Genomic DNA, 25,693 nt, shown 5'->3' on the forward strand with positions numbered 1-25,693 from the left:
TAATAACTGGTACAATGGGACATACCCTCTGCCATGCACCTCATGGTAGTTTGCAGAGTATAGATGTATATGTATATGAAGAGCTACGAAATTAAAGTCAATCCCAGTAAATGGGCAAGTCTCACCAACAGCCACAGGAAGAAAAGGCCATTAAATCTGCTAGTGGTAGCACCTCCCACAACAGGAAATATTTTTTTTGGTTGGATGCATTTTTTGCTTCTAGATTTAAAATTCAGGACTCAGTCAATATAGTCGCTGATGATATTTCCTTTAAGAATCTGGATTTACAGAACAACACTGTTTGAATGGATTCTTTGGTGAGCAACAAGTTACATAGCGTACTGGATGTGAAATAACTCAGCCATGTTGTGTGATTCTGAACATGACTCAAATTTCATAATCCTTGCATTATTTAGAAAAGGACATTAAATATGAAAATCACATTAAATCACAGACTGGGCAACAAAAATACAACTGTACATTTGAGCTTTCGCCCTAAAAGACTTATTCTAAGTGGAAAACACACACATACACACACACACACACACACACACACACACACACATTACCACTGTCTCAGAAGGCCGTTTGGCCAGAAGCTCAGATGTATAGCAATCTTTTTGTGGTGACGGTCTGCAACTCAGTGTCTCCTATATTGTGAGTAGCAATCCATCCTGTCATAATATTGTTGTTATTCTATCCCAGATTTTCCATTGTTTAAATTCACATTAAAAACTTATCTTCTTACCAGAAAAATTTTGGTCTTGGCCAGAGATGCCCTGCAGCATGGTATTGGTGTTCTGGTCTCGCAAACAGCCAGCCAAGTTTACCTGAAAAACTGTAATGACAGCACAAATAAACTATGTGGAAACAGTAAAAGAGGTCCTTCTAATTAACAACCAACTGAGAAAATTTAATATATATTTTTGTGGAATTGAGCCCCATGTAATGAAAGATGATAGACCTTGGATAGGTCAGATTGTTCCTCGTATGTGGCTGCATGAAACAGCTTGTCAAGAGACTATAACAATTGGCACTGTTCTTAAGTAACTACAACTAAACTATCTGCTGTTGATATTTTTGCTAGCATACTAATACTAATGCATTATTATTGGTGCCAACGAAATCAAACATGAGGTCTGATGCACAAGAAATACTTTGATTTCAAATAAACAAAGAATACAAAATGTGTTAGATGGTTTTCTGCTAAGAGGCCATCATGTAAATCACAAAACAGTAGAACACCCAACACTTCTCACAAAGTCAAACAAAACAAACACACACACACACACACACACACACACACACACACACACACACACACACAAAATTGTTGCAATCCACCACCAACTATTCTGGCTGCTTTCACTTGAGACAAAAAATGACAAATGTAGAGTAGCCACACCACACACATTCAGAAAGTGCATTTTTTAAATATTACATAGAGATCATTGGAATATATCATGAATTAACAATCCAGCAAGACCATGTATGCACTGACAAGGTCACGACACAGATAACACTACTTGTGTGTTGGACATGCACACAGAATGCAATCTTGAGAACACATTATTGACTTTGCAACTTCTTTTTCTGGAGGCTTCATAGTTCATAGTGGCCAACCCATTGTTGAATTTTGCTTTTGTAGTACATATGACAGCAGAAAGATCCCCTATCAGGATTTTCTACAAAATGATATTGAGGGGTATCGCAAGTGGTTGTGAAAATCAGTACACCACAGTTAACATCTACTACATTTACTGAATTCTGACAAAGGAATAGTGATATCTACATGGAATCTCTGCCATTTCGTCCTTCAAATGCACCAACAGAATGCGTGATGCTGACTTTTAAAATCATAATAAAGTCAGTAGGAAATCCTCCAAAGAAACAGGATATTTTTGAGTAATTGCAGATCTACTTCCATACATAGAAGCAGCCCAACAGATATTCTGCATGAATGATGCCATTGAGTACTACTAGATCTCCTCTGGCCAGCACAACCATGTGCTGAAATTCTGCCAGCATCCACAGTTTCAGGCAGTCTCTTAGGTCTGGGACCACACAGAGAGAAACTGAATGAGTTGAGTACCTGCCACCATCCTCAGAAGCCATGGCCATTAACCTTTTATGGTTGAGCCATAGGCAGACACACGATCTATCACCGGAATCAATGGTTGCCATGACACTTAAGTGACCTTTTAGCTGGTCCTGCAACTATGGAAAGAGGTGGCAAAGTAGTACCATCAGCATCAACAATCCTTTCTGGAAATGGTGCAGCACTGTGTCCATCCTGCATTTCCTAACACAACTGAAGTGAAAGATTAGTAACTGATGGAAAATGAACCACTGTGTTCAACCACAGAAGTCTCCAGCAGCTGAGGTCTACATACTGCTGGATCTACCTTGCACTTGTGACATCCTATCTGCATGCACAGTTCACATTATGATTCAGAGCTGACCACTGAGTGGCAATATCTTCAACTATTCCCCCCCCCCCCCCTTTTTTTTTACTGACTAGGATGCCAACACTCTTAAGGTATGGTTGAAAGGGGGGAGAGATCTTGTATTCCCACTTGATTAACAGCTGACATACTACTCTGAATCAGCTAGTAACCTCCTGGTAACATGCTCATGAGTTTCATAAAACACAAACAAGCATCTGTATCATGGTGTCACATGGGCAATCCTGTGACCAGTAAATGGGTATAAAACTGGGACAGCAGTTGGTGACAAATTAGGAAAAATATCAACTGTTGAAGTGCTGTTTGGTATGAACTTCCATTTGTGCAGTATAGTCTATGGACTTAATGTGATTCACTTATTGATGTTCTTTGGCAACTCCTTTGGTGGTGATAGGACTGTGAATAGGACAAACTGTTCAGTTGCTAATGATGACCTCATGTCATAAGTGGACATGCTTGTCTGCTTTGATCAACAAATGAGGACCATGACACTACACACATGGTTTTCCACTGTGCGTATCCAGTTTATGAGAAAACTTTTACCTTGTTCTCTTACATGTCATATCACATGAGATGAGGTGCTACCCATGGTGTCAGAATGGTGTCTACTGTATGAAGCCTCATAATTCGAAAGAGACTGCCATGAGTCCCATGCTTGGATGTTACGAAGGAGAACAAGATTTTAAACTGCAATCACTTTGCTTTGAAAATGTTTGAACTCACGTTTGAAGATAATTCTGTACTGCATTCATGGGTATCTATGACCATTGCTAGTCTATGTATGCATTTCTTCATGTGCATCAACAATGAAATCAAATTACTAGCAACTACTGATTGTAGGCCCTGGGAGTAGACAACATTCCATTAGAACTACTGACAGCCTTGGGAGAGCCAGTCCTGACAGATCTCTACCATCTGGTGAGTAAAATGTATGAGACAGGCGAAATACCATCAGACTTCAAGAAGAATATAATTATTCCAGTCCCAAAGAAAGCAGGTGTTGGCAGATGTGAAAATTACCGAACTACCAGTTTAATAAGCCACGGCTGCAAAACACTAACAGGAATTCTTTACAGACGAATGGAAAAACTGGTAGAAGCCGACCTTGGGGAAGATCAGTTTAGATTCTGTAGAAATGTTGGAACATGTGAGGCAGTACTGACCCTACAGCTTATCTTAGAAGCTAGATTAAGAAAAGGCAAACCTACATTTCTAGCATTTGTAGACTTAGAGAAAGCTTTTGACAATGTTGACTGGAATACTCTCTTTCAAATTCTGAAGGTGGCAGGGGTAAAATACCGGGAGCGAAAGGCTATTTACAATTTGTACAGAAAACAGATGGCAGTTATAAGAGTCGAGGGACATGAAAGGGAAGCAGTGGTTGGGAAGGGAGTGAGACAGGGGCGTAGCCTCTCCCTGATGTTATTCAATCTGTATATTGATCAAGCAGTAAAGGAAACAAAAGAAAAATTCGGAGTAGGTATTAAAATCCATGGAGAAGAAATAAAAACTTTGAGGTTCGCCGATGACATTGTGATTCTGTCAGAGACAGCAAAGTACTTGGAAGAGCAGTTGAATGGAATGGACAGTGTCTTGAAAGGAGGATATAAGATGAACATCAACAAAAGCAAAATGAGGATAATGGAATGTAGTCGAATTAAGTCGGGTGATGCTGAGAGAATTAGATTAGGAAATGAGACACTTAAAGTAGTAAAGGAGTTTTGCTATTTGGGGAGCAAAATAACTGATGATGGTCGAAGTAGAGAGGATATAAAATGTAGACTGGCAATGGCAAGGAAAGCGTTTCTGAAGAAGAGAAATTTGTTAACATCGAGTATAGATTTAAGTGTCAGGAAGTCATTTCTGAAAGTATTTGTATGGAGTGTAGCCATGTATGGAAGTGAAACATGGACGATAAATAGTTTGGACAAGAAGAGAATAGAAGCTTTCGAAATGTGGTGCTACAGAATAATGCTGAAGATTAGATGGGTATACCACATAACTAATGAGGAAGTATTGAATAGGATTGGGGAGAAGAGAAAATTGTGGCACAACTTGACTAGAAGAAGGGATCGGTTGGTAGGACATGTTCTGGGACATCAAGGGATCACCAATTTAGTATTGGAGGGCAGTGTGGAGGGTAAAAATCGTAGAGGGAGACCAAGAGATGAATACACTAAGCAGATTCAGAAGGATGTAGGCTGCAGTAAGTACTGGAAGATGAAGCAGCTTGCACAGGATAGAGTAGCATGGAGAGCTGCATCAAACCAGTCTCACGACTGAAGACCACAACAATAACTGATTGTTTAACTCTGCTGCAGATAGCATGTCTTAATAACTCTGAGTACCGCTGCAATGACAGTATTAATGTATTTTTGATGAACATGGAATAGTTGTATTTCCATTCGTGCTAAGTTACATCTATTTTATATCATGAAAGTAAATCCAGCTTTGTGCATTGTGAGTATTTATTTGCAAAGTCTTACTTGTTTACAATTACTTAACTTATTTTTGAACAATAATAATCAGGACTGATTGCTGATCTCCACATACAGGGGTGTTACACACCAGACAGGCACATTTGAAAGTAGACTACTCACCTCGTACTCCTGCCTTGAACTACCACTATCTGCCACCACCACAACAAAGGCAGTTGAGTCTCAGTGCCTGCTGATGACAGTGGTCATGTGTGGTGAGCTGTGTGTGTATGAGTGTATGTGCATTTTTCTAAAGGATTTTGTCTGGTAGTTTAATTTACTTTTAGATGTGCCTGCTGCTCAATGCATCCTTTGTGTGGTGAGAGGCAACATATCCTAATTCAGATTGTTATTCTGTCTTGGATTTTCCATAAATTTTTAACATCTACTTGGCGTGTGCAGGATTTACCAACTGCCATGTACTGTGAAAATGACCATGTACTGTGAAAATGATAATCGTGGTTTGACCTTAGCTGCTCTATGTCATATTTCATATTCCTCTGACTAATTTCTATGTTAGAAGATTATCAAGTGATACTTACAGAGTTAACGTACATCACACAAATATTAACAGTAGGTAAGAGGATGAAAAATATGATACACTGAAGGTGCCTTTGCAGCTATATTTAAGTGCTAGCTAACCTAGCAGCTGATGAGTTCACCAAGCTGTCTGAACGACAAACTGTGCAATGTGTATTTTCCAGTTTTTGGCTAATGTACTGTACTCGCAGTTCATATGTTGCTACAACCATCCATATGCAACTGTAATTGGTACACAGTCTGACACTTTCACTGTTGATGGGATATTAAGACCTGAGAAAAGCAGTGTGCTAAATAAGAAATTTCACTATGGTTTATGTTCATGTTTATAGGAACTGTTTGCAGTAGCTTTTTAATGTACTATTTTTTGACTCCTGACAGCTACAGCTGTATCTTCTGAGAGCAGCCAAATAAAATAAATGTTTCTTTTCCTCACTTTACAGTATCTGGTGGAGGCAGGATGGGCAGCCGACGGAAAAATAGTGGGTGTGACAGAGCCAAGGCGTGTGGCTGCTACGACTTTAGCAATGAGAGTTGCAGATGAAAAAAACTGCATGGTTGGTCAACTTGTTGGCTACAGCATTCGCTTTGATGATCATTTTGATCCTGAACACACTAAAATAAAAGTGAGTGCCATGAATTGATTGGAGTATTATGAATCTTGTAATCACTCAGGTTTTCGTGGTATGCTTGATTAGCAGTGTGCTTTTGGGTTTTCAGCCAAGTTGTTGATTCTATTTTTATGCAGAATGAGTTTCTTAATGTGAAAATTCATGTTTGTTTTAGAAGAGAAGGATCGATTTTGTCTTACAAACAGAGGAAATAAATGGCAATAAAATGTAACATTTTTTGTTGATAAGAACATCATAATTTAGTAAAATGGTGTGTTGATTCAGTTGTTTATTAAAGACTCTTCATCATAGAAGTAAGTTGTAAGTTAAATTGCTGCAAGAAATTTTTGAAGTGACCATACCAGAGTAGGTGCTTCCTTTCTGTGTAGTCTAGGATTGTGCTTTTGACATTCATAACCTCTCTGATCCTATCATTTCTAATATGATCAAGCGTGGAATATCCACAACTCCATCTCCAGAAAGCCATCTCGAGAGCCAGCAGGTGATCTTTCTGCCTCTGAGTTAGTTCCCACAACTCTGCACCATACATTGTGATACTTTCAATAATTGTGAGGTAGATGGTTTGTTTTGTTCTGCACATTATGTTTTCATTCCAGAGAATACCATGTAGTTGTTTTATAGCTCACTTGCCCTTGCCAGTTTTATTTTTTTTTTATATCATCCATATTTCTACCATTGGACGACAGTGTCACTTCCAGGCACTTAAAATTATGACACCCTTTAACGTAGCAGCACCGAGTTGTAGGTTGTTAACAGCATTTTCTCCCACTTTCAGATATTCTGTGTTTTAGATATGTTTATGACAAGACCCCATTTCTCATATTCTTCTTTTAATTTCCAGAGCGTGTAATTTCCATCTTCCTCATATCCAGCTACTAACACTTGGTTGTCAGCAAAAAATAAAGTGAACAAGATCTCATTGTCTATGGGGATACCCATTCCTCCACGTTTCCTTTTCCAGGATTTTAGTGCCTCCTCTAGATAGACCTTAAATAGTGTAGAAGTGAGTGTGCATCCCTGGTGTAGCCCCTTGTCACCTTAAACTCTTGAGTTTGTTGATTTCTCACTTTTCCCATTGCAGTACAACCTTGGTAGAGGAGTCTGACAGCTTTCACATAGCTCGGTGACATGTCATTATCAGTTAGACTTGTCCATAGCTTTTTCTGTGGAACTGTGTCATAAGACCCCTTGCTGTCCTTTTCTCCACTAGGTTTTTGAGGGTAAATACTCCATCAGTACAGGAGCGACCAGATCTGAATCCACTTTGTTCTTCAGATTCAGTTATTTCTTCTCCTACCCTCTTTTTTAGGATACAGCCATAGACTCTCATCATGGATGGCATCACACAAATACCACAATAGTTTGCACAATTTCTCCTGTTGCCCTTCTTAAATTTTGATGTAATTGTTTCCTTTTTCCACTCCTTTGGGGCTTCGTTACCTCTAAGGCATTTGTCAAAAATCATTGCCAATATCTCAAACAGTTTTGACAGTGGTGCTTTAACCAGTTCTGTATAAATTAATCCTGGACCTGGCGAATTTCTGTTTTTCATGGCATTAATTGTAATTTGGACTTCCTTGGGGGTTATCGATGGTATATTATCATTACTGATTTCAGTGTCTGGTGGGTTCTCAGTGAATGCCGCTCTGTTCTCAGTTAGTAGTCCTTGGTAGGGTTGTACTCATTCCTGCATGCTTTGTCTTTATTCTGTGTTCTCATTGTTTTTAATACCTTGCAGGCTTTACTTGCTCATGTATTCCCCATGCTTTTTTCTATCTCTTCACCGGTTTTCTGCCGGGCTTCGTTTTTTGCCGAAGTGTTGTCTTTTCTCCACTCTCTGTATTCCTGCCAATCATTGTCTGATCTTGAGTTCAACCATTTATTATAAGTTTTCTACTTACTTTCTACCTTCTCTTGTACCAAGTGCTTCCACCACTCATCGTATGTTCTATTACTCTTTTGGATTTCTTTTTTTCCCAGTGCTTCATCAGCTGTGTTATGGATGGCTACTTTAACCATCTCATAAATCGTATCTGCCGAGATTTCTTCAATGGCAGCAAGTTTTTCTGCTAGCCTTTGCTGGTACAAGAAACGGATAGAACTGTGGTCAAGGCTTTGTAAATTATATTGGGTATTATTGGCTTTCTCTGGCTCAGTTTCCACTTGAATTTCTGTGTCTTTGATAAACTTGAATAATATCTTAGACATTAGCAACAAATGGTCTGATCCGCACTCTGCACATCTTATAGCCCTCATATCTTGTACTACTAGCTTTGTTGTTTGTTTTATTATGACATAATCTATAATGGACTAGAGGTTAACACTTGGTTTTGTCCACGTATATGTGTGGATGTCCTTATGCTTGAACCATCCATTCAGAAATCTTAAGTCATTTTGCATGCTGAATTCTATCAATCTTTCACCGTTATTATTTATGATTTCATAACCACATTGACATACTATGTTGTCATTAGCTTTGCATCCTATTTTGGCATTTAGGTCTCCTAGTAAAATGACTTCTTTGTGATTCCCTATATTTTCAAGAGATCTTGTCAATAGAGTGTAGAATAAGTCTTTCTTCGCTACATCAGTGTTGTCGTTTGCTGAATAGACCGCAGTAATCACCACAGAATGACCCTTTATTTTCATCTGTACTTGCAGAATTTTATCACTGACGTGTTCCCAGCTGGCTAGGTTTTCTTGAGTTGTTTCTTTATGGCAATGGCAACTGCACTTTGGGCCCGTTGTTTCTTTGGTACCCCACTATAAATGTATATGTAATCATTTGTCTCTTCTGTACCATGCCCATTCACTTTGCTTTCTGTTAGGCCCATTATGTCGACGTCAAGGCGCTTTATTTCTTTAAAAACTTCATGTTTCTTTGTAGAAATTTCTTGTATATTCCATGTTGCAATGCTCATTGTCCTTTTTCATGCCTGTTGTCATCTTTGTTGTGATCCATCCTGTTCCGAGGCTAAATTGGGAAGTTTTGCATGTGATTTCTTTTGCTAGGATGGAGTGCAGGTCCAATGCCTGACCCTTGACTTGGAGGACCAGGTGATTTTGAATCGTGGTTTTCTTCCACTAGACGATCACCTTTCTGGGCTCAGGGACTCTGTCTATCCCTTTCTTGGCTTCCTGTGGGATTGAGGTGCCACTTACTGCAAGTCTGCTGTACTGAAGTCCATCTTCTTCGCCTCCTTGCCGATGTGGTCTTCACCCGTAATCCTGGGCACGGGTAACGTGTTATACCCTGCGATACTGGGTCCCCAGCAGAACTTTGCCATCAGCTTGAAAGCCGGGCCCACTCTTGTGATGTAAATGTGCCTGCTGAGAACTACCCAAGTGTGCTTAGAGAAGGGGGCTCTAAGCACCCTGGGCTGGGTTAATGTGTGTCTTTGGTTCCATGCACAAAAGCTGAATAGGGTAAGTAAATAAATAAATACTGCTTATGCAAATGGCCTTTTGCAGTGGTAACACTGGTCCCTGTCAGATCACCGAAGTTAAGCACTGTCAGGCATGTCCGGCACTTGGATGGGTGACCGACGAGCTGTGGAGCTCTGTGATAAATGGGGTGCACTCAGTCCTTGTGAGGTCAATTGAGGAGCTACTTGACAGTGAAGTAGCAAGACCAAACAGTGAGGTATCAGTCCCATCAGATTAGGGAAGGATGGGGAAGGAAATCGGCTGTGCCCTGTCAAAGGAACCATTCCAGAATTTCCCTGAAGTGATTTAGGGAAATCATGGAAAACCTAAATCAGGATGGCCAGACACAGGTTTGTACTGTCATCCTCCCGAATGTGAGTCCAGAGTGCTGCTATGCTTTATGATGTCGTAGCTGAAACTGGGTACAGTCTGCAGCTGTTCCAAACTGATTCTGCGATGTTAAAAACCAGATCTTGCAAGCAGAAAAAAATTCTTACCCCCATATGAAGTACTCTAACACAGTCTAAGTGAAATTTTATCAGTTTATCCAGAGAAATGTCACAGGTCTGTGAGAATTTTGAAGGGTTCTGAGTGATACATTATTAGTTGGATGATATCCCTATATAATGATGATATGTAGTGGGTTGCTACCAGAGTAGCAACCATCCAAAATCTGTGGCATTTTTCAAGTTTGTGACTGAAGATTTTGATTGTCTCCTGACACTTGTTGCTTGATGGGGCAACTGGCCAACTAAGATGAGGGTGTTGCTGGGGAAATTGAGTGGGTTGTGGAATAGGCCGAGTGAGGCAAAAGGCAGGTGAAGAATTATGAAAGATCACAGTTTGATAAAATAAACAGCTGATGCAGGGCAGGTTTTGGGTAGGCATGTAAGGAACATACAGAATGGGGAAAGTAGGGAGAGCACCAGGGTAAGAATACAGAGTAGGAGAAAGATGTAGAAAGTGGAAAATGATTCCAGTGAGGGAACTGGGATGGAGCAGAGGACAAGAGAGAGGGGATGTGAGAGTGTGGTTTGTTGTAAAAAGGGTGGAATGGAGCAGGAAAAAGTGGGGGTGGGCAATGGGAAAAATACTTATGGGGGGCATGGGGGCAGACTGGTGTAGAGTGAAGCTGAAGGAAGAGGAATAACAGACATATTTCAGGGAGAGTTCCCAGATGTGCAATTCAAAAAAGCTGGTCTTGATAAGGAGAATCCAAGTGAAATGTCATGTGTTTGAAGCAGCCACTGAAGTTGACCACATTGTATTGTGCAGTATGATCAACAACAGTGTAGTCTAGCTGACCTTTGGACATCAATTGGTATTGGACTTTGATGTGAGTGGTTAGTTTGTTAGTGACCAGGCCCATGTCCATGTACAATACTCTGCAGTGATTGCAGCAGGCTTAATATATGAAGTATCTTCTTTCACATGTGTCTCCCATTAACAGTATAAAATATGCCAATGACAGGGCTTGAGTAGGAGGTGGTGAGCAACTGTATGGAACAACGCTTGCACTTACATTTGCCATATTCTTCTTCTTTAAACGCCTGTCATTACTTGATTTACAGTGCCAAGCAGTCCCTATGTCACTATGTCAAGTATGTTACTGGGGCGTTTGTGGACCAGAATTGCCCCTCTGACCTTGTCCAAAAATGGATCTTCTGTGCCATATGATATAAACACACAAAACACCTGCTGAGCCCTCTCTGCTACTTAGTACCAACCAGGATCAGAACAACTAAATCATATTCTCTGCAGAGTTATCAACTATGTTCATCAAGCCTTGAAATGTGGAATACTCTCCATATTCCTCTTAAGTGGTAAGTAGTATAACTGGGCATTGTGGGACAGAGTGCATCGTTGTCAGATTTCTAATGACATCATCAGTGATGTCATGAGTTGTTGTCGGATTTCACCCCTCCCCCACACCCCCTGACATAGACCAATTGTTCTGTGTATAAAATGGTGGGAAATTCAAAACAACCAGGGTTATCCATCCCTCTCCTACGATGTCATTATGAAAGTATACCTATTGTTCTAAGTATAAACTGGTGGGAAATTAAAATGTCTAAGAAGGTGCATTCCACTGATGATGTGAAATTCAAGGATAGTCTGTATGATGTCATAATCCTAGATGGTGATCCAAGATGGTGATCTGAGGATACTAGGGCAGTCTGTATGATGTCAGAATCCAAAATGGCGACTGTTGCATGGGAAATAACTAGCCTGAACTGACCTGCTACTTTCAGTGACAAAAATGCCACTTAACATGGTCAAATAACTTATGGGAATGCAGACGGGTGACATTGTTGACAACTGGTGACATTTCGACTGGAGCATAGCCCAAAGATGACTGAAATCAGAATTTATCGATGGTGAAATTAATAATCAACAGGTGATATAGCAGAAACTCTGTCCTTCTGCTTTTTGACAAGTGAGAGAGCAGAATTCTATGCAGTAATTTAAACAAGAACCATCATCTCTATTTATAAGGTTACTTGCTAATTCCATTTCAACAGCTTCCCTAATAACACTACCCAACTAACTACAAAGCCTTAAAACCTGCATGTTTTTTTTCAGGTGTATAGTTGATACTTTTGTTGTTTGGCTGCATGGCCATGAGAATTTGAACGACTTCTTAGAACACCTGAATTCAATCCAGTTGAATATTCATTTCACAATGGAGTTGGAAAAAAAAACAGCTGTCTTTCTATGCATGATGTTTTGGTCAGAAGGAAAGTGGAGTGTTTGTTGGGACCTGTTGTCTATAGGCAGTGTACTCAAACTGACTTGTTTCTGCAGACTCACAGTTGTCACCATCCGGCTCAATGTGAAGGAGTGTACCTTCATTCACAGGGTCCATATCATCTTGAACCCTGAGAGTTTGCCAGCTGGTTTAGCCTGTCTTGAAGTCACCTTTCATCAGCATAGTTATAGCAAAAGACGGATTAGATGTGTGTTGCACTGTTGGCCAACTGTGCAGCGGGCGAGTGATGATAATACTGAGTTGGCACCAAAGTCTACGTCCTTTTTGCCTTACACAGGGAGCATTTTGAACAGAATTGGTCGTACTTTGTGGATATATGATGTGAAGTGTGTTTTTCGACGACCATCTAAGATCAGGGTTCTTTTATATTCTGTAGAAGATGATCCTGGTTTGCGTAAGGGAATGTCTACCGTATTCCTTGCAGTTGTGGCATATCATATATCAGCCAGACTATCAGGCTTGTGGGGGACTGGTATACTGATCATAAGTGTCATACACACTTACAACAGCCAAGCCAATCCACCATTGCAGAACATTGTCTTGGCATCAGTCATCCTATGGACTATAACAACACTAAGATTCTGACATGTGCTTTGAGCTACTGTGGCAGTGTTATTAAGGGAGCTCTTGATATTAAATTAGCTTGTAACCTTATAAATAGAAATTGTTGTTTTTGTTTAAATTATGCATGGAATCCTGCTCTCTCATTTGTCAAAAAACAGAGGGCAGAATTTATGCTGCTTGACCTGTTGATTATTTATTATTATTATTACAGGATTAATCAATACAAAGATTAATTAATAACAACATCTTGTTGTATTCCTGTTATCCTCTGCCAAGCCTCTTTATCCAGCTTATCTTCCTTGTTGATGCTGTGATGTTCCATTACTCCATTTATGTGGTGTGTCCAAGAATGTCGTGATCTTCCACGTTTATGACTGCCAGGTGGTTTCCATTCATAAACCTTCATCATATGTCCCTACCATTTTAATGATTTTCTTTCAATTCTATCTATCACTGTATCATTTGCCTTCATTCTAGCTCTTACTTCATCATTAGTTTTCCTTTCGATTCTTGACATTCTGGCACTCCTACGAAAATAATCCATTTCCACAGCTATTAGTCTTCTTTTGAGATCCGCATTTTAGATCCATAGTTCTAATCCATAGCATAGCATAGCATAGCACTGATTCAACCATTATCTTACCTGCTCTTTTCTTATTGCTGTTGGAAATATTCTTATCCCACCAAAAAGAATTCATACACCCTAACAATTTTCTGCTTTGCTGTATTCTATTTTTACTTCTATATAGCCCAATCAATTTTTATCAATATTTGCCTCGAGGTATTTAAATTTCTCTACCTGTCTCATTACTGCTTTGTCATTGATGTGTACTTCAAATTAAGCGTCACTATTTGTTAGACTCATTTGTAGTCACCATCTGTTCTATTCCTGATATAATTGTCGTATCATGAACTCAATGTCATAATCATTTTATGCTATAACAGCTTGATCATCAGCAAAACTTTTAATGAAAATATCTGTACATCATTGACAGTGATTTCCATACCTCTACAGCTGTTCTTCCAATTTTGGAGAGCCACTTCTACATATAAATTGAACAAGATGGGTGACATACTTCGACCTTGTCACAAACCTTTAGTGACATTAATAGGTTTTGATAACTTTGAACCTCGTTTTATCTGTACCGCATTATCTCTGTACATTTCAATAATAATTTGTGAAAGGTAATCATCCATAACTATATCTTTCACAGCTTCCCACAGCTTAGATCTAGGGACTGTATCATAAGCTTTTGCTAAATATACAAAGACAATGTGTAGCTCCTTCCCTACTGCTTTAAATTTCTCCATTAGTTGTTGGAAAATAAATAGGTTATCTGCACATGATCTGTTCTGCCTAAACCTGCTTTGGTCTTCCCCAATATGGTGGCCAACATTTTGTCTATTTTTTTTTAACAGTATTGTGCCAAATAAGTGGCTCATTGTACAGTTGACACTAATGCCTCTATAGCAGTTTGTGTCTTTTCTATTACCTTTCTTGAAAATAGAAACCATATATGACTTTTTCCATTCTGAGGGAATTTCAATCCTTTTACAACAGTTGTTCATCAGCCAGGTTATTCGTTTCTTCAGATATCTTCCTCCAGTCTTCAATAATTCAACAGGCATGTTTCCCGGGCCAGGTGTTTGGCCGTTCTTCATTTTAATTAATGCACAATTCACTTCCTCTATTGTAATGTTTATGTTTTGATCAGTTACTTCCGTCTTCTCTCCATTCCCTTGTGTGTAATATGGCCTATTTTGCTGCAGTTTTGCCTTGAAAATGGCAGGGTGTGCTCTTGTTGAATTATCAGCAGCTCTCAATGATGTGAACTGGCTGCATTCCCATAAGTTATTGGAACATAGTATAAGCTAGGAGAAACTAAGGTGTCAGTTTATATGTTTTCCCACATGCAGGTAGAAAGCTGTTATTTGCTCAGACATGCAAGACCTTGCAAGGCTATTTATAGCAGTCGTGGTTGTCAGGTCACTTGTTCTAAGTATAGAATTCAAGATGGTCATTGGGTTTCCCCTGACATCATCAGTATCACTTGCACTGAGTTAAAGTCTATTAGTGCTACGTTTAATTTCAATTCAGAAATTAGGAGTCCACTTTCTTTAAGTTTAAATATGTTGGTAGCCCAGCTGCCACATTTTAAACAATTGCCCCTCTGAAATTAAAGTTTAGACAGTTTTCTTCACCCTTCTGACATTATAGTTTTAAAATTGTCACCATAAATTTGGAGCTAACATGTCTTAAGTTTAAGTCCACTCATTGTCACACTACTGTCTTACAGCCGACAGCAGACATATGAGTGTGGCGCACCACCAAACTATGTAGTCCCACTTGCCCTGGAGTCATGCTGAAGTGGGAACATGTGGGTATCACTGCTTACGTGTCAGTTGTGCAGTGAGCTGGCTTTACTGCTGCCACCCATGCACAATGTTCAGGATGTAGGCTATAGTGATGGTGTGGTGATGGGAATTCATGCAGTACACATTTGCCATAAAACGTTTATTGTGCTCGAAAGAATAAAGCAACTCTTGATAAAGTAAATTCTGCTTACAATGTTTATTAGCTGGTGCTCACGGTTATGGTTTTGCACTGTAGTTCCATTTAAACATTATCCTGGAGGGTATACACTTATTGGCGACAAGTGCATCAGCCATTTGGATGACCAGGGGAGAGCAGTGGACACATGTCCGGAACAAAGCGAATTTTCCTCACAATCACAGGGCACTGGGTATTTTGTTGTTGTTGTTGTTGTGGTCTTCAGTCCTGAGACTGGTTTGATGCAGCTCTCCATGCTACTCTATCCTGTGCAAGCCTCTTCATCTCCCAGTACCTACTGCAACCTACATCCTTCTGAATCTGCTTAGTGTATTCATCTCTTGGTCTCCCTCTACGATTTTTACCCTCCACGCTGCCCTCCAATACTAAATTGGTGATCCCTTGATGCCTCAGAACATGTCCTACCAACCGGTCCCTTCTTCTGGTCAAGTTGTGCCACAAACTTCTCTTCTCCCCAATCCAATTCAATACTTCCTCATTAGTTATGTGGTATACCCATCTAATCTTCAGCATTCTTCTGTAGCACCACATTTCGAAAGCTTCTATTCTCTTCTTGTCCAAACTATTTATCGTCCATGTTTCACTTCCATACATGGCTACACTCCATACAAATACTTTCAGAAATGACTTCCTGACACTTAAATCTATACTCGATGTTAACTAATTTCTCTTCTTCAGAAACGCTTTCCTTGCCATTGCTAGTCTACATTTTATATCCTCTCTACTTCGACCATCATCAGTTATTTTGCTCCCCAAATAGCAAAACTCCTTTACTACTTTAAGTGTCTCATTTCCTAATCTAATTCCCTCAGCATCACCCGACTTAATTCGACTACATTCCATTATCCTCATTTTGCTTTTGTTGATGTTCATCTTATATCCTCCTTTCAAGACACTGTCCATTCCATTCAACTGCTCTTCCAAGTACTTTGCTGTCTCTGACAGAATCACAATGTCATCGGCGAACCTCAAAGTTTTTATTTCTTCTCCATGGATTTTAATACCTACTCCGAATTTTTCTTTTGTTTCCTCTACTGCTTGCTCAATATACAGATTGAATAACATCGGGGAGAGGCTACAACCCTGTCTTACTCCCTTCCCAACTACAGCTTCCCTTTCATGTACCTCGACTCTTATAACTGCCATCTGGTTTCTGTACAAATTGTAAATAGCCTGCTGCTCCCTGTATTTTACCCCTGCCACCTTTAGAGTTTGAAAGAGAATATTCCAGTCAACATTGTCAAAAGCTTTCTCTAAGTCTACAAATGCTAGAAACGTAGGTTTGCCTTTCCTTAATCTTTCTTCTAAGATAAGTCGTAAGGTCAGTATTGCCTCACGTGTTCCAGTGTTTCTGCGGAATCCAAACGGATCTTCCCCGAGGTCGGCTTCTACTAGTTTTTCCATTCGTCTGTAAAGAATTCGTGTTAGTATTTTGCAGCTGTGGCTTATTAAACTGATTGTTCGGTAATTTTCACATCCGTCAACACCTGCTTTCTTTGGGATTGGAATAATTATATTCTTCTTGAAGTCTGAGGGTATTTCGCCTGTTTCATACATCTTGCTCACCAGATGGTAGAGTTTTGTCATGACTGGCTCTCCCAAGGCCGTCAGTAGTTCCAATAGAATGTTGTCTACTCCCGGGGCCTTGTTTCGACTCATGTCTTTCAGAGCTCTGTCAAACTCTTCACGCAGTATCGTATCTCCCATTTCATCTTCATCTACATGCTCTTCCATTTCCATAATATTGTCCTCAAGTACATCGCCCTTGTATAGACCCTCTATATACTCCTTCCACCTTTCTGCTTTCCCTTCTTTGCTTAGAACTGGGTTTCCATCTGAGCTCTTGATATTCATACAAGTCGTTCTCTTATCTCCAAAGGTCTCTTTAATTTTCCTGTAGGCAGTATCTATCTTACCCCTAGTGAGATAAGCCTCTACATCCTTACATTTGTCCGCTAGCCATCCCTGCTTAGCCATTTTGCACTTCCTGTCGATCTCATTTTTGAGACGTTTGTATTCCTTTTTGCCTGCTTCATTTACTACATTTTTATATTTTCTCCTTTCATCAATTAAATTCAATATTTCTTCTGTTACCCAAGGATTTCTACTAGCCGTCGTCTTTTTACCTACTTGATCCTCTGCTGCCTTCACTACTTCATCCCTCAAAGCTACCCATTCTTCTTCTACTGTGTTTCTTTCCCCCATTCCTGTCAATTGTTCCCTTATGCTCTCCCTGAAACTCTGTACAGCCTCTGGTTCTTTCAGTTTATCCAGGTCCCATCTCCTTAAATTCCCACCTTTTTGCAGTTTCTTCAGTTTTAATCTACAGGTCATAATCAATAGATTGTGGGCAGAGTCCACATCTGCCCCTGGAAATGTCTTACAATTTAAAACCTGGTTCCTAAATCTCTGTCTTACCATTATATAATCTATCTAATACCTTTTAGTATCTCCAGGGTTCTTCCATGTATACAACCTTCTTTCATGGTTCTTAAACCAAGTGTTAGCTATGATTATGTTGTGTTCTGTGCAGAATTCTACCAGGCGGCTTCCTCTTTCATTTCTTAGCCCCAATCCATATTCACCTACTACGTTTCCTTCTCTCCCTTTTCCTACACTCGAATTCCAGTCACCCATGACTATTAAATTTTCGTCTCCCTTCACTACCTCAATAATTTTTTTTTTATCTCATCATACATTTCATTAATTTCTTCATCATCTGCAGAGCTAGTTGGCATATAAATTTGTACTACTGTAGTAGGTGTGGGCTTCGTATCTATTTTGGCCACAATAATGCGTTCACTATGCTGTTTGTAGTAGCTTACCTGCATTCCTATTGTTTTATTCATTATTAAACGTACTCCTTCATTACCCCTATTTGATTTTGTATTTATAACCCTGTAGTCACCTGACCAGAAGTCTTGTTCCTCCTGCCACCGAACTTCACTAATTCCCACTATATCTAACTTTAACCTATCCATTTTCCTTTTTAAGTTTTCTAACCTACCTGCCTGATTAAGGGTTCTGACATTCCACGCTCCGATCCGTAGACCGCCAGTTTTCTTTCTCCTGATAACGACATCCTCTTGAGTAGTCCCTGCCCGGAGACCTGAATGGGGGACTATTTTACAGTAAAGCTGCATGCCCTCGGGAAAAATTATGGCTGTAGTTTCCCCTTGCTTTCAGCCGTTCGCAGTACCAGCACAGCAAGGCTGTTTTGGTTATTGTTACAAGGCCAGATCAGTCAATCATCCAGACTGTTGCCCTTGCAACAACTGAAAAGGCTGCTGCCCCTCTTCAGGAACCACACGTTTGTCTGGCCTCTCAACAGATACCCCTCCGTTGTGGTTGCACCTATGGTACGGCTATCTGTATCGCTGAGGCACGCAAGCCTCCCCACCAACAGCAAGGTCCATGGTTCATGGGGGGGAGGTGGGTATTTTGAGGACATGATTAAATGTAAGTGAAAATGAACAGAGAATTCCAAAGAAACTTCCGTAAGCATAGGTAGGAGCTCACACTAATCTCAACCACATGGTCTGCGGATTGCAGTTATAGACTACAGAAAAACACTTCTGACTGCACTGGCCATCACTTTTGCTGACCCACACCTATGCGCACCACAGACATTGTCAGAATTCTGCCTATTGATATGTGTGCATGCTGTCAGATACACCTGTTGCGGCTAGCTTGTGCCAGCTGTAAGCAGCTCTGGTCCATTCATGCATTTCTGTGCCATAGTGCTACTGTCCACCAGTGAAAGCTCTGTGCCCAGAGATGCTGTACACATACTGCCAATTCAAGTGCCTAATGTAAAGTGCAAAATAGTGGTTCTGGTTGCTGCTACTAGCATGCTGTTTATGATGGCATTGCGTCCACAGGCCAAAGTGACTTCTGTTAAAATGGCAGGGGAAATTCGAAAATTCACTTCCAATGTATTTACACAGTGCATTCAATGGAATATGATAGAACTATGATTCTGACCACAGCAATACCTTTTTGGGATTGCGTTATTAAAGACTCCATGGACGTATGCCTGGTATAAAAACTGGTGAGCCATGATACTGGCTTCCAGTTGGACAATGCGTGGAACACCACCATCTCTATGATATGTTTTAATCAAAGATGATAGAGTGCGCCAACAGCCACAACAAGCTATAATGCAAAGGACAGTTGAGTTCTGTGGTTCAACCAGTGAGGGCACTGCCACCAGGAAGTGTGATCCGTATGACAACTTGATTTTGACACATGTGTGAAATACTCTCAGTGCACTATATATTGCAGAATGGATCAATTATATGTCTGTCTTTGATGGCTCACCTGAAGATGACTGGCATGTGCCCAATCAAAATATCATGGGATGAATTACATGATGACCGGTTGCAAGCCTGAAATGTGTTTGACAAATCACCTAAGTACATTCTGCAAGGGAATCCAAAATTAAAAAAATGAAGGTGCACACTTGTCCTTCAGAGTTGTGCTGAGGGGAGGAAAGAACAATATTTTTACGAGAGAAGTGATCGAAACCCTACTTGTGCACCGCATTTTGCACCACATTTCAGGCTGAAATAACTTTACCTTCATCTTTGGGAAAGTGTAACACCATCTAGAGATGTAAGATGTTGTTGGAAGCCTCCAGCAGCAGCTGTTTAATGGGGGATGCTGTGAGAGTGCTAGTTGCAAAGTGTGGGATTAGAAAAAAAGACTAAATATGTTCTAACAGTAATGATTTATTCTCTACATTTCTTAAAGTACAAAAATGTATGTACACAAAGTGGTAACTGAAAATATATAAACTGTTATACCTGTTTGACACTGCAGCAGTTGAACTGTTAAGTTTCATCTCACATAAAATGTGCCAAGTCTCTTCACATATCAACTACTTGGACTTTAAAGTCTCTCTCTGTTTGTTGTCTTACACTTTTACATTTGTTATGCAGTGGATATATGAGTTATAGGGAGGAGAAGCTCATGAATGTAGGGCTGGGGGAAGACTATCAACTTCTGTGCTGAGTCAGATGTTAAACCTCGAACTGTTTTCATATGATACTTAAAGATTCTATAAATTGGAAATACACCCTGAACCAGCACAGTTGTACAGTTCAGTGCCTGATGTACAAGACATCATCATCTACATTGGGTTAGCTCAATGTAGAATTTCATGTTGACCCTACATTGTCATGTTGTAGCAAAAATTCTAACAAATTAGCATCTACATAGTTGTGCTTCCTTACTGTAATAAAAAGCCTCGCATTGCAGTAAAATTGCAAAAAAAAAAAAAAAAAAAAAAAAAAATTGTCTGCTTAATGTAATAGCAATAAGTGAAAATGTATGAAGTGTTATTTCTCTCTGACATTGTAACAGCTGAACAGTTAAGTTTCATCTCATGTAAAATTTGCTAAGTCTCTTTGACATAGCAACTGACTCAGAAGTCTTGCTGACTTTGTAAATGTATGAATTACTAAGACTCCATCTCAAACAGCTGAGCTCTTATGTCTCATGGGCTATATGTATTATAGACTAAAACATATTGCAACTATAAAAATATTATTCAATTTTTATATAATATTAATATACATTTTTTTATACTTTAAGAACTGTGGAAAATAAATGTTTACTTGGGCAGTTATTCTTTTTTTCTACAGCAGTTATCTTCATCACTCTTTGAAAACTTAATGCAACTGGATAGATAAAGAAATCTACTCACCATTGGCAGCAGGAGAGCTCATACATATAAAGGTTAAGGAAACTTGCAAGCTTTTGGAGCCAGTGGCTCCTTGTGGCAGAAAGTTTCTAGGAGAAGGAAGAGGGGTGAAGAAGAAAGACTGGCTAGGTTTAGGAAATGGGGAGAGTTTGGAAAAGTCACTCAGAACTCCAGGTCAAGGGAGACTTACTAGAGCTGATGGGAAGGGAAAGCTGATTTGTGGGGAATGCACCAGATAAGATTTGAAAACCTTTGTGCTTAAAGATGGAAGGTGGAGTAATAAACAAGATAGAGAATACTGACAAAAAAAAGTGTAAGAGATAATAAGAGTGGTAAAATAAGTACATTGCATGTGGTAGAGTTGTGGGGAAATAGACAGTTCAAAAAATAAAAGATATCGAAAAGTAAAAGAGAGTAAGGAAAGTAGTAGTAAGTGAGAAGAAATGCTGAGAATGAAGAAGACCAGGTGGGTAGTGAGAAACGAAGACATGTTGTAATGCTAGTTCCCACGTGCGGAATTCTGAGAAGCTAGCGTCTGAGGGGAAAATCCAGATGGCACATGTGGTGTAACAGGCACCGAGGTAATGACTGTCATGTAGCAGAGGGTGCTCTACAACAAGTTACTGTGAGTTGCTGGTGTACACCCTCTGTCTATGTTCATTCATACTGACTGATAACGTGGTTGTAGTCATACCAACATTTGAGGTCAAACAGTGTTTGCATATTACCAAACTATTAAACATCCTTACTCACTGTAAACTTCCTGCATCGAGGATCGTATGTTTGTGGAAGATCTAAGTCTGAGACTTGCACCATACATCTGCTTACCATCGCCTCCTCCAGTATTATTCCTGGCACTCCTTACAGTCATGTGTGAAAGCAGCCAGGTTATATATATCAGCTTTGCTGGAATCATTATGCAGAATTTTGTGTGTCTGTGATTAATAACAAGCTATGCACTTGCACGAAAGACCATTGCATTTTTGAGTCATCAGTCTTCTCACTGGTTAGATGCTGTCCACCAAAAATTCCTCTCAAGTGCCAAGCTTTCATCTCAGAGTAGCACTTGCAGCCTATGTGTATGTCCTGAGTTATTTATTGGATGTATCCCAATCTCTGTCTTCCTCTACAGCTTTTACTCCTCTGCAGCTCCCTATAGTTCCGTGGAAGTTATTCCCTGATGCGTAACTGATGTTCTATCATACTGCCTCTTATTTTTGTCAGTGTTTTTTTTCCCCCATATATTCCTTCCCTCACCGATTCTGTGGAGAACCACCTCCTCTCTCCTTACCTTATTAGCCCATCTAATTTTCAACATTCTTCTGTAGCACCACATCTCAAATGCTTCTATTCTCTTCTGTTCAGTTTTCTTGTGGTCCATGTCTCAGTGCTGTACAATACTGTTCTCCAAACATAGTAGACTTCTCTTTGCCAGTAATGCCCATTTTGTCAGTGCTACTCTGCTTTTAATGTCACACTTGCTCTGTCCATCATAGGTTATTCTGCTGCCTAGGTAACAGAATTCCTTAATTTCATCCACTTCATTATTACAAATTATGATGTTAAGTCTCCCACTTTTCTCATTTCTGCTATTTATCATTACTTTTGCCTTTTTTTTGATTTACTTTCAATCCAAATTCTTTACTCATTTGACTGTTCATTCCAATCAGCAGATCCTGTTAATTCTTCTTCGCTTTTACTTTCATTGCAGTACTGTGACCAAAGGCCAATTACAATGGACAGTTGCTGAGAATACTGCACTGTTGCTGGGTCTCCTTCCTTACCTATATTGAAGCCACCATACTCATTTTTTAACATGGCTAAGAAACATGAAGTGCATTGGTTTAAATATTTCTACATCCATACTCTGCATACCACCATGTAGTGAATGGCAGAGGGTATGTCAAATTGTCCCAGTTATATAGGCTTTTTTCCATTTCGTACACATATGGAACATGGGAAGAGTAATTGCTTAAATGATTCTGTGTGTGCTATAATTAGTCTGATCTTGTCTTTGTGAGCTCTATGAGATGATATGCAGAGAGTTGTAGTACATTCCTAGATTTTTCGCTTAAAGTTGGTCCTAGAAATTTTTAAAGTAGGGTTTTACAGGATAGTTTCCATGTATCTTCAAGAATCTGCCAGTTAAGTTCTTTCGTTATTGCTGTGATGCGCCCTTGAGTCAAACAAACCTGTGATCATTTGTGCTACCTTTCTCCACATATGTTCAGTATCCTCTGTTAGTCCTATCTGGTGCGGGTACCATGCACTTGAGCAATATTCAATGTTCATGCAGCTATTATATAGAAATTAGTGTGTAGCAGTCTGCCTCTGTAACGCAGCGGTAGCATTACTGCGTACCACGCAAGGGGGCCCAGGTTCGATTCCCGGCAGGGGACTGGGTGTTGTGTGTCTTTCATCATCATTGAAACGCAAATCACTGAAGTGGCGGTAATTAAAAAGACTTGCAATATGGCGGCCTAACCCCAAAGTGGGTATCCCAGCCAATAAATGCCATACAATCATTTAATTTCATTTCAGTGTGTAGCAGATTCAAGCAACAGTTGATGTTGGTTTAGTAAACCCTAGTCAGGCTAATTGATGCCATCTGAAAAGCTAATTTGATGAATGTGCGACTACACTCATTTAAATTGTGTTTTATTGTATGACTTTGAATGCTTGTATTTTAACCCTTTGAATACCAGTGGTTTTTGCTTGAAACCAGTGCCTTTAGCATGAAGCCATTGATCCTGTTGCAAGACAGAGACATCTAGTGGTACTCTGAGATACTTCTACGAATGTAGTGTTTTGTAGCAGTCATTTTTAGTGTTCAAAATAACATTTGGCATGGAGATTGTGCTATGTGATTGTAGGAGACAATGACATGTAGTTATTTTTATAGTGGCCATATTGAGATCATTTACAGCGAAGTAAGTATATCTAAAGTTATTGTAACATAAATTTGAGTTGGCATTACTGCTTTTGTGACTGGTTTCAAGATAAAACCACTGGGACAGAATGTAATTTTAATACAAAATTTACACATATTAGGCCCATTTTTGGTTGTTATTTAGGACTATAATTTGTTTGAGGCATTATTAGGTCATGGGAGTCAAGGACACAACCAGGATTTGCCGAAGGGGGGTCCGTTTTGTGAAAGGTGACCTTGAAATGATACACATTTTTCACTTATTCTTAAAATATTTGTAAAGAATGATAAGCCATTTTATTCAACAGTGATATCAGCATTTGCACCAAGTGGAGATATAACCATGATGTAGGAGTTGTGTGATTTTGGCAAATCACTAACAAGCAGTCATGCTCCAATCTCCATTCATCCTTCTACGTGATTTTACACTGTTCTTCTTTGAGGCTGTGTTTGAGCTGAGGAAGTGATCAAGAACAGACGAGCACTAATTTTTTTGCGATACCATGATTATTATCGTTAGGGCTTCTGGAATAAAGAGATCCCCGTTCGAGCCAACCATTAGTTAATGCCCTAATTAGGCACAGGTTTTAATACTAACAGTGAGTTTACTTTTAAAAATATTGTTTTTTCATCTTTTGTAACTGTTGTATAATCAATGCCTGTCACTCATCACGTTGTTCTAATCTTAATTTCAGATATCTGATGATGTCACTAGTTGAAACAGCATGATAAAGAAAGAAAATTTTAATAGCAATCAAGACAATTTTACCCACAAAACATTTGAAGATAATTTACATCTGCCGATGGTTCTCTCTCCAAGATAACATGCTGTATTCTCCCTAGCAAGAATCCAGTCACAAATTATGCTTGATGCCCCATAGGATAATACATTCAGTAATAAATGTGTGTAGAGCTGAGTCAAATGCCTTTCGGGAGTCAAGAAACGCTGCATTCTATCAGATTGATGCCCTTCTTATAGATGTGTATCAGCTGCGTGCTTTCTTCTAACTACTGGGGACAGTTTTTTGTTCAAGGGATCTTTGGTATATCATGGTCAAAAGAGAGGCAATCTCAGCTGCAAATTCAGTACAGAATGTGATAGGGATTCCATTAGGCCCTGGAGCTTTGTTTAGTTTTAACGACTTCAGCTATCTCAATGCCACCAACACTAATATCTGTTTCACTCATCTTTGCAGTGGTACAAGAATTAAATTGGGATGCTACTCTTGAGCTTTCATTTGTAAAGGAGTATTTGAAAACAGAGTTGATCATTTCTGCTTCTGCTTTGCTGTCCTGAATTTCAGTTCCTGTCTTGTCCACGAGTGTGTGGACACTAACTTTTTTGTTACTAACAGCCTTTGTATACAATCAAAAGATCTTTGACTTTTGTGAAAGATCTTCCAGTAATTTTCTGCCACAGTAGTTATTGCCCTCATGACAGCCAAATCTATTCCATTCATCGTTTCTCTGTCCATAACACCATGCTTTGTTTTACACATATTATGCAGTAATCTCTGTTTCTTTTGAAGTTTCTTTACAGTGACTGTATACCATGGACAGTCCCTCCCTCCTCCCATGCCCCATTATGAACTGTTCTACATCTATCCAGTGTGT

The 25,693-nt window shown here is 39.6% G+C and overlaps 1 protein-coding gene across 1 annotated transcript in view; it reads left to right on the top strand.

Annotated features, from left to right (window-relative positions):
• The window catches only part of LOC126485085 (probable ATP-dependent RNA helicase DHX35), a 217,747-nt gene that overhangs the window by 122,912 nt on the left and 69,142 nt on the right, over positions 1-25,693 (top strand). The window contains exon 5 of the mRNA XM_050108692.1: positions 5,926-6,108. Within this exon, the coding sequence (XP_049964649.1) occupies positions 5,926-6,108 (183 nt within the window). The remainder of the gene's footprint in view (positions 1-5,925; positions 6,109-25,693) is intronic.

Source organism: Schistocerca serialis, chromosome 6 (assembly GCF_023864345.2).
Source record: "Schistocerca serialis cubense isolate TAMUIC-IGC-003099 chromosome 6, iqSchSeri2.2, whole genome shotgun sequence".
NCBI lineage: Eukaryota > Metazoa > Arthropoda > Insecta > Orthoptera > Acrididae > Schistocerca > Schistocerca serialis.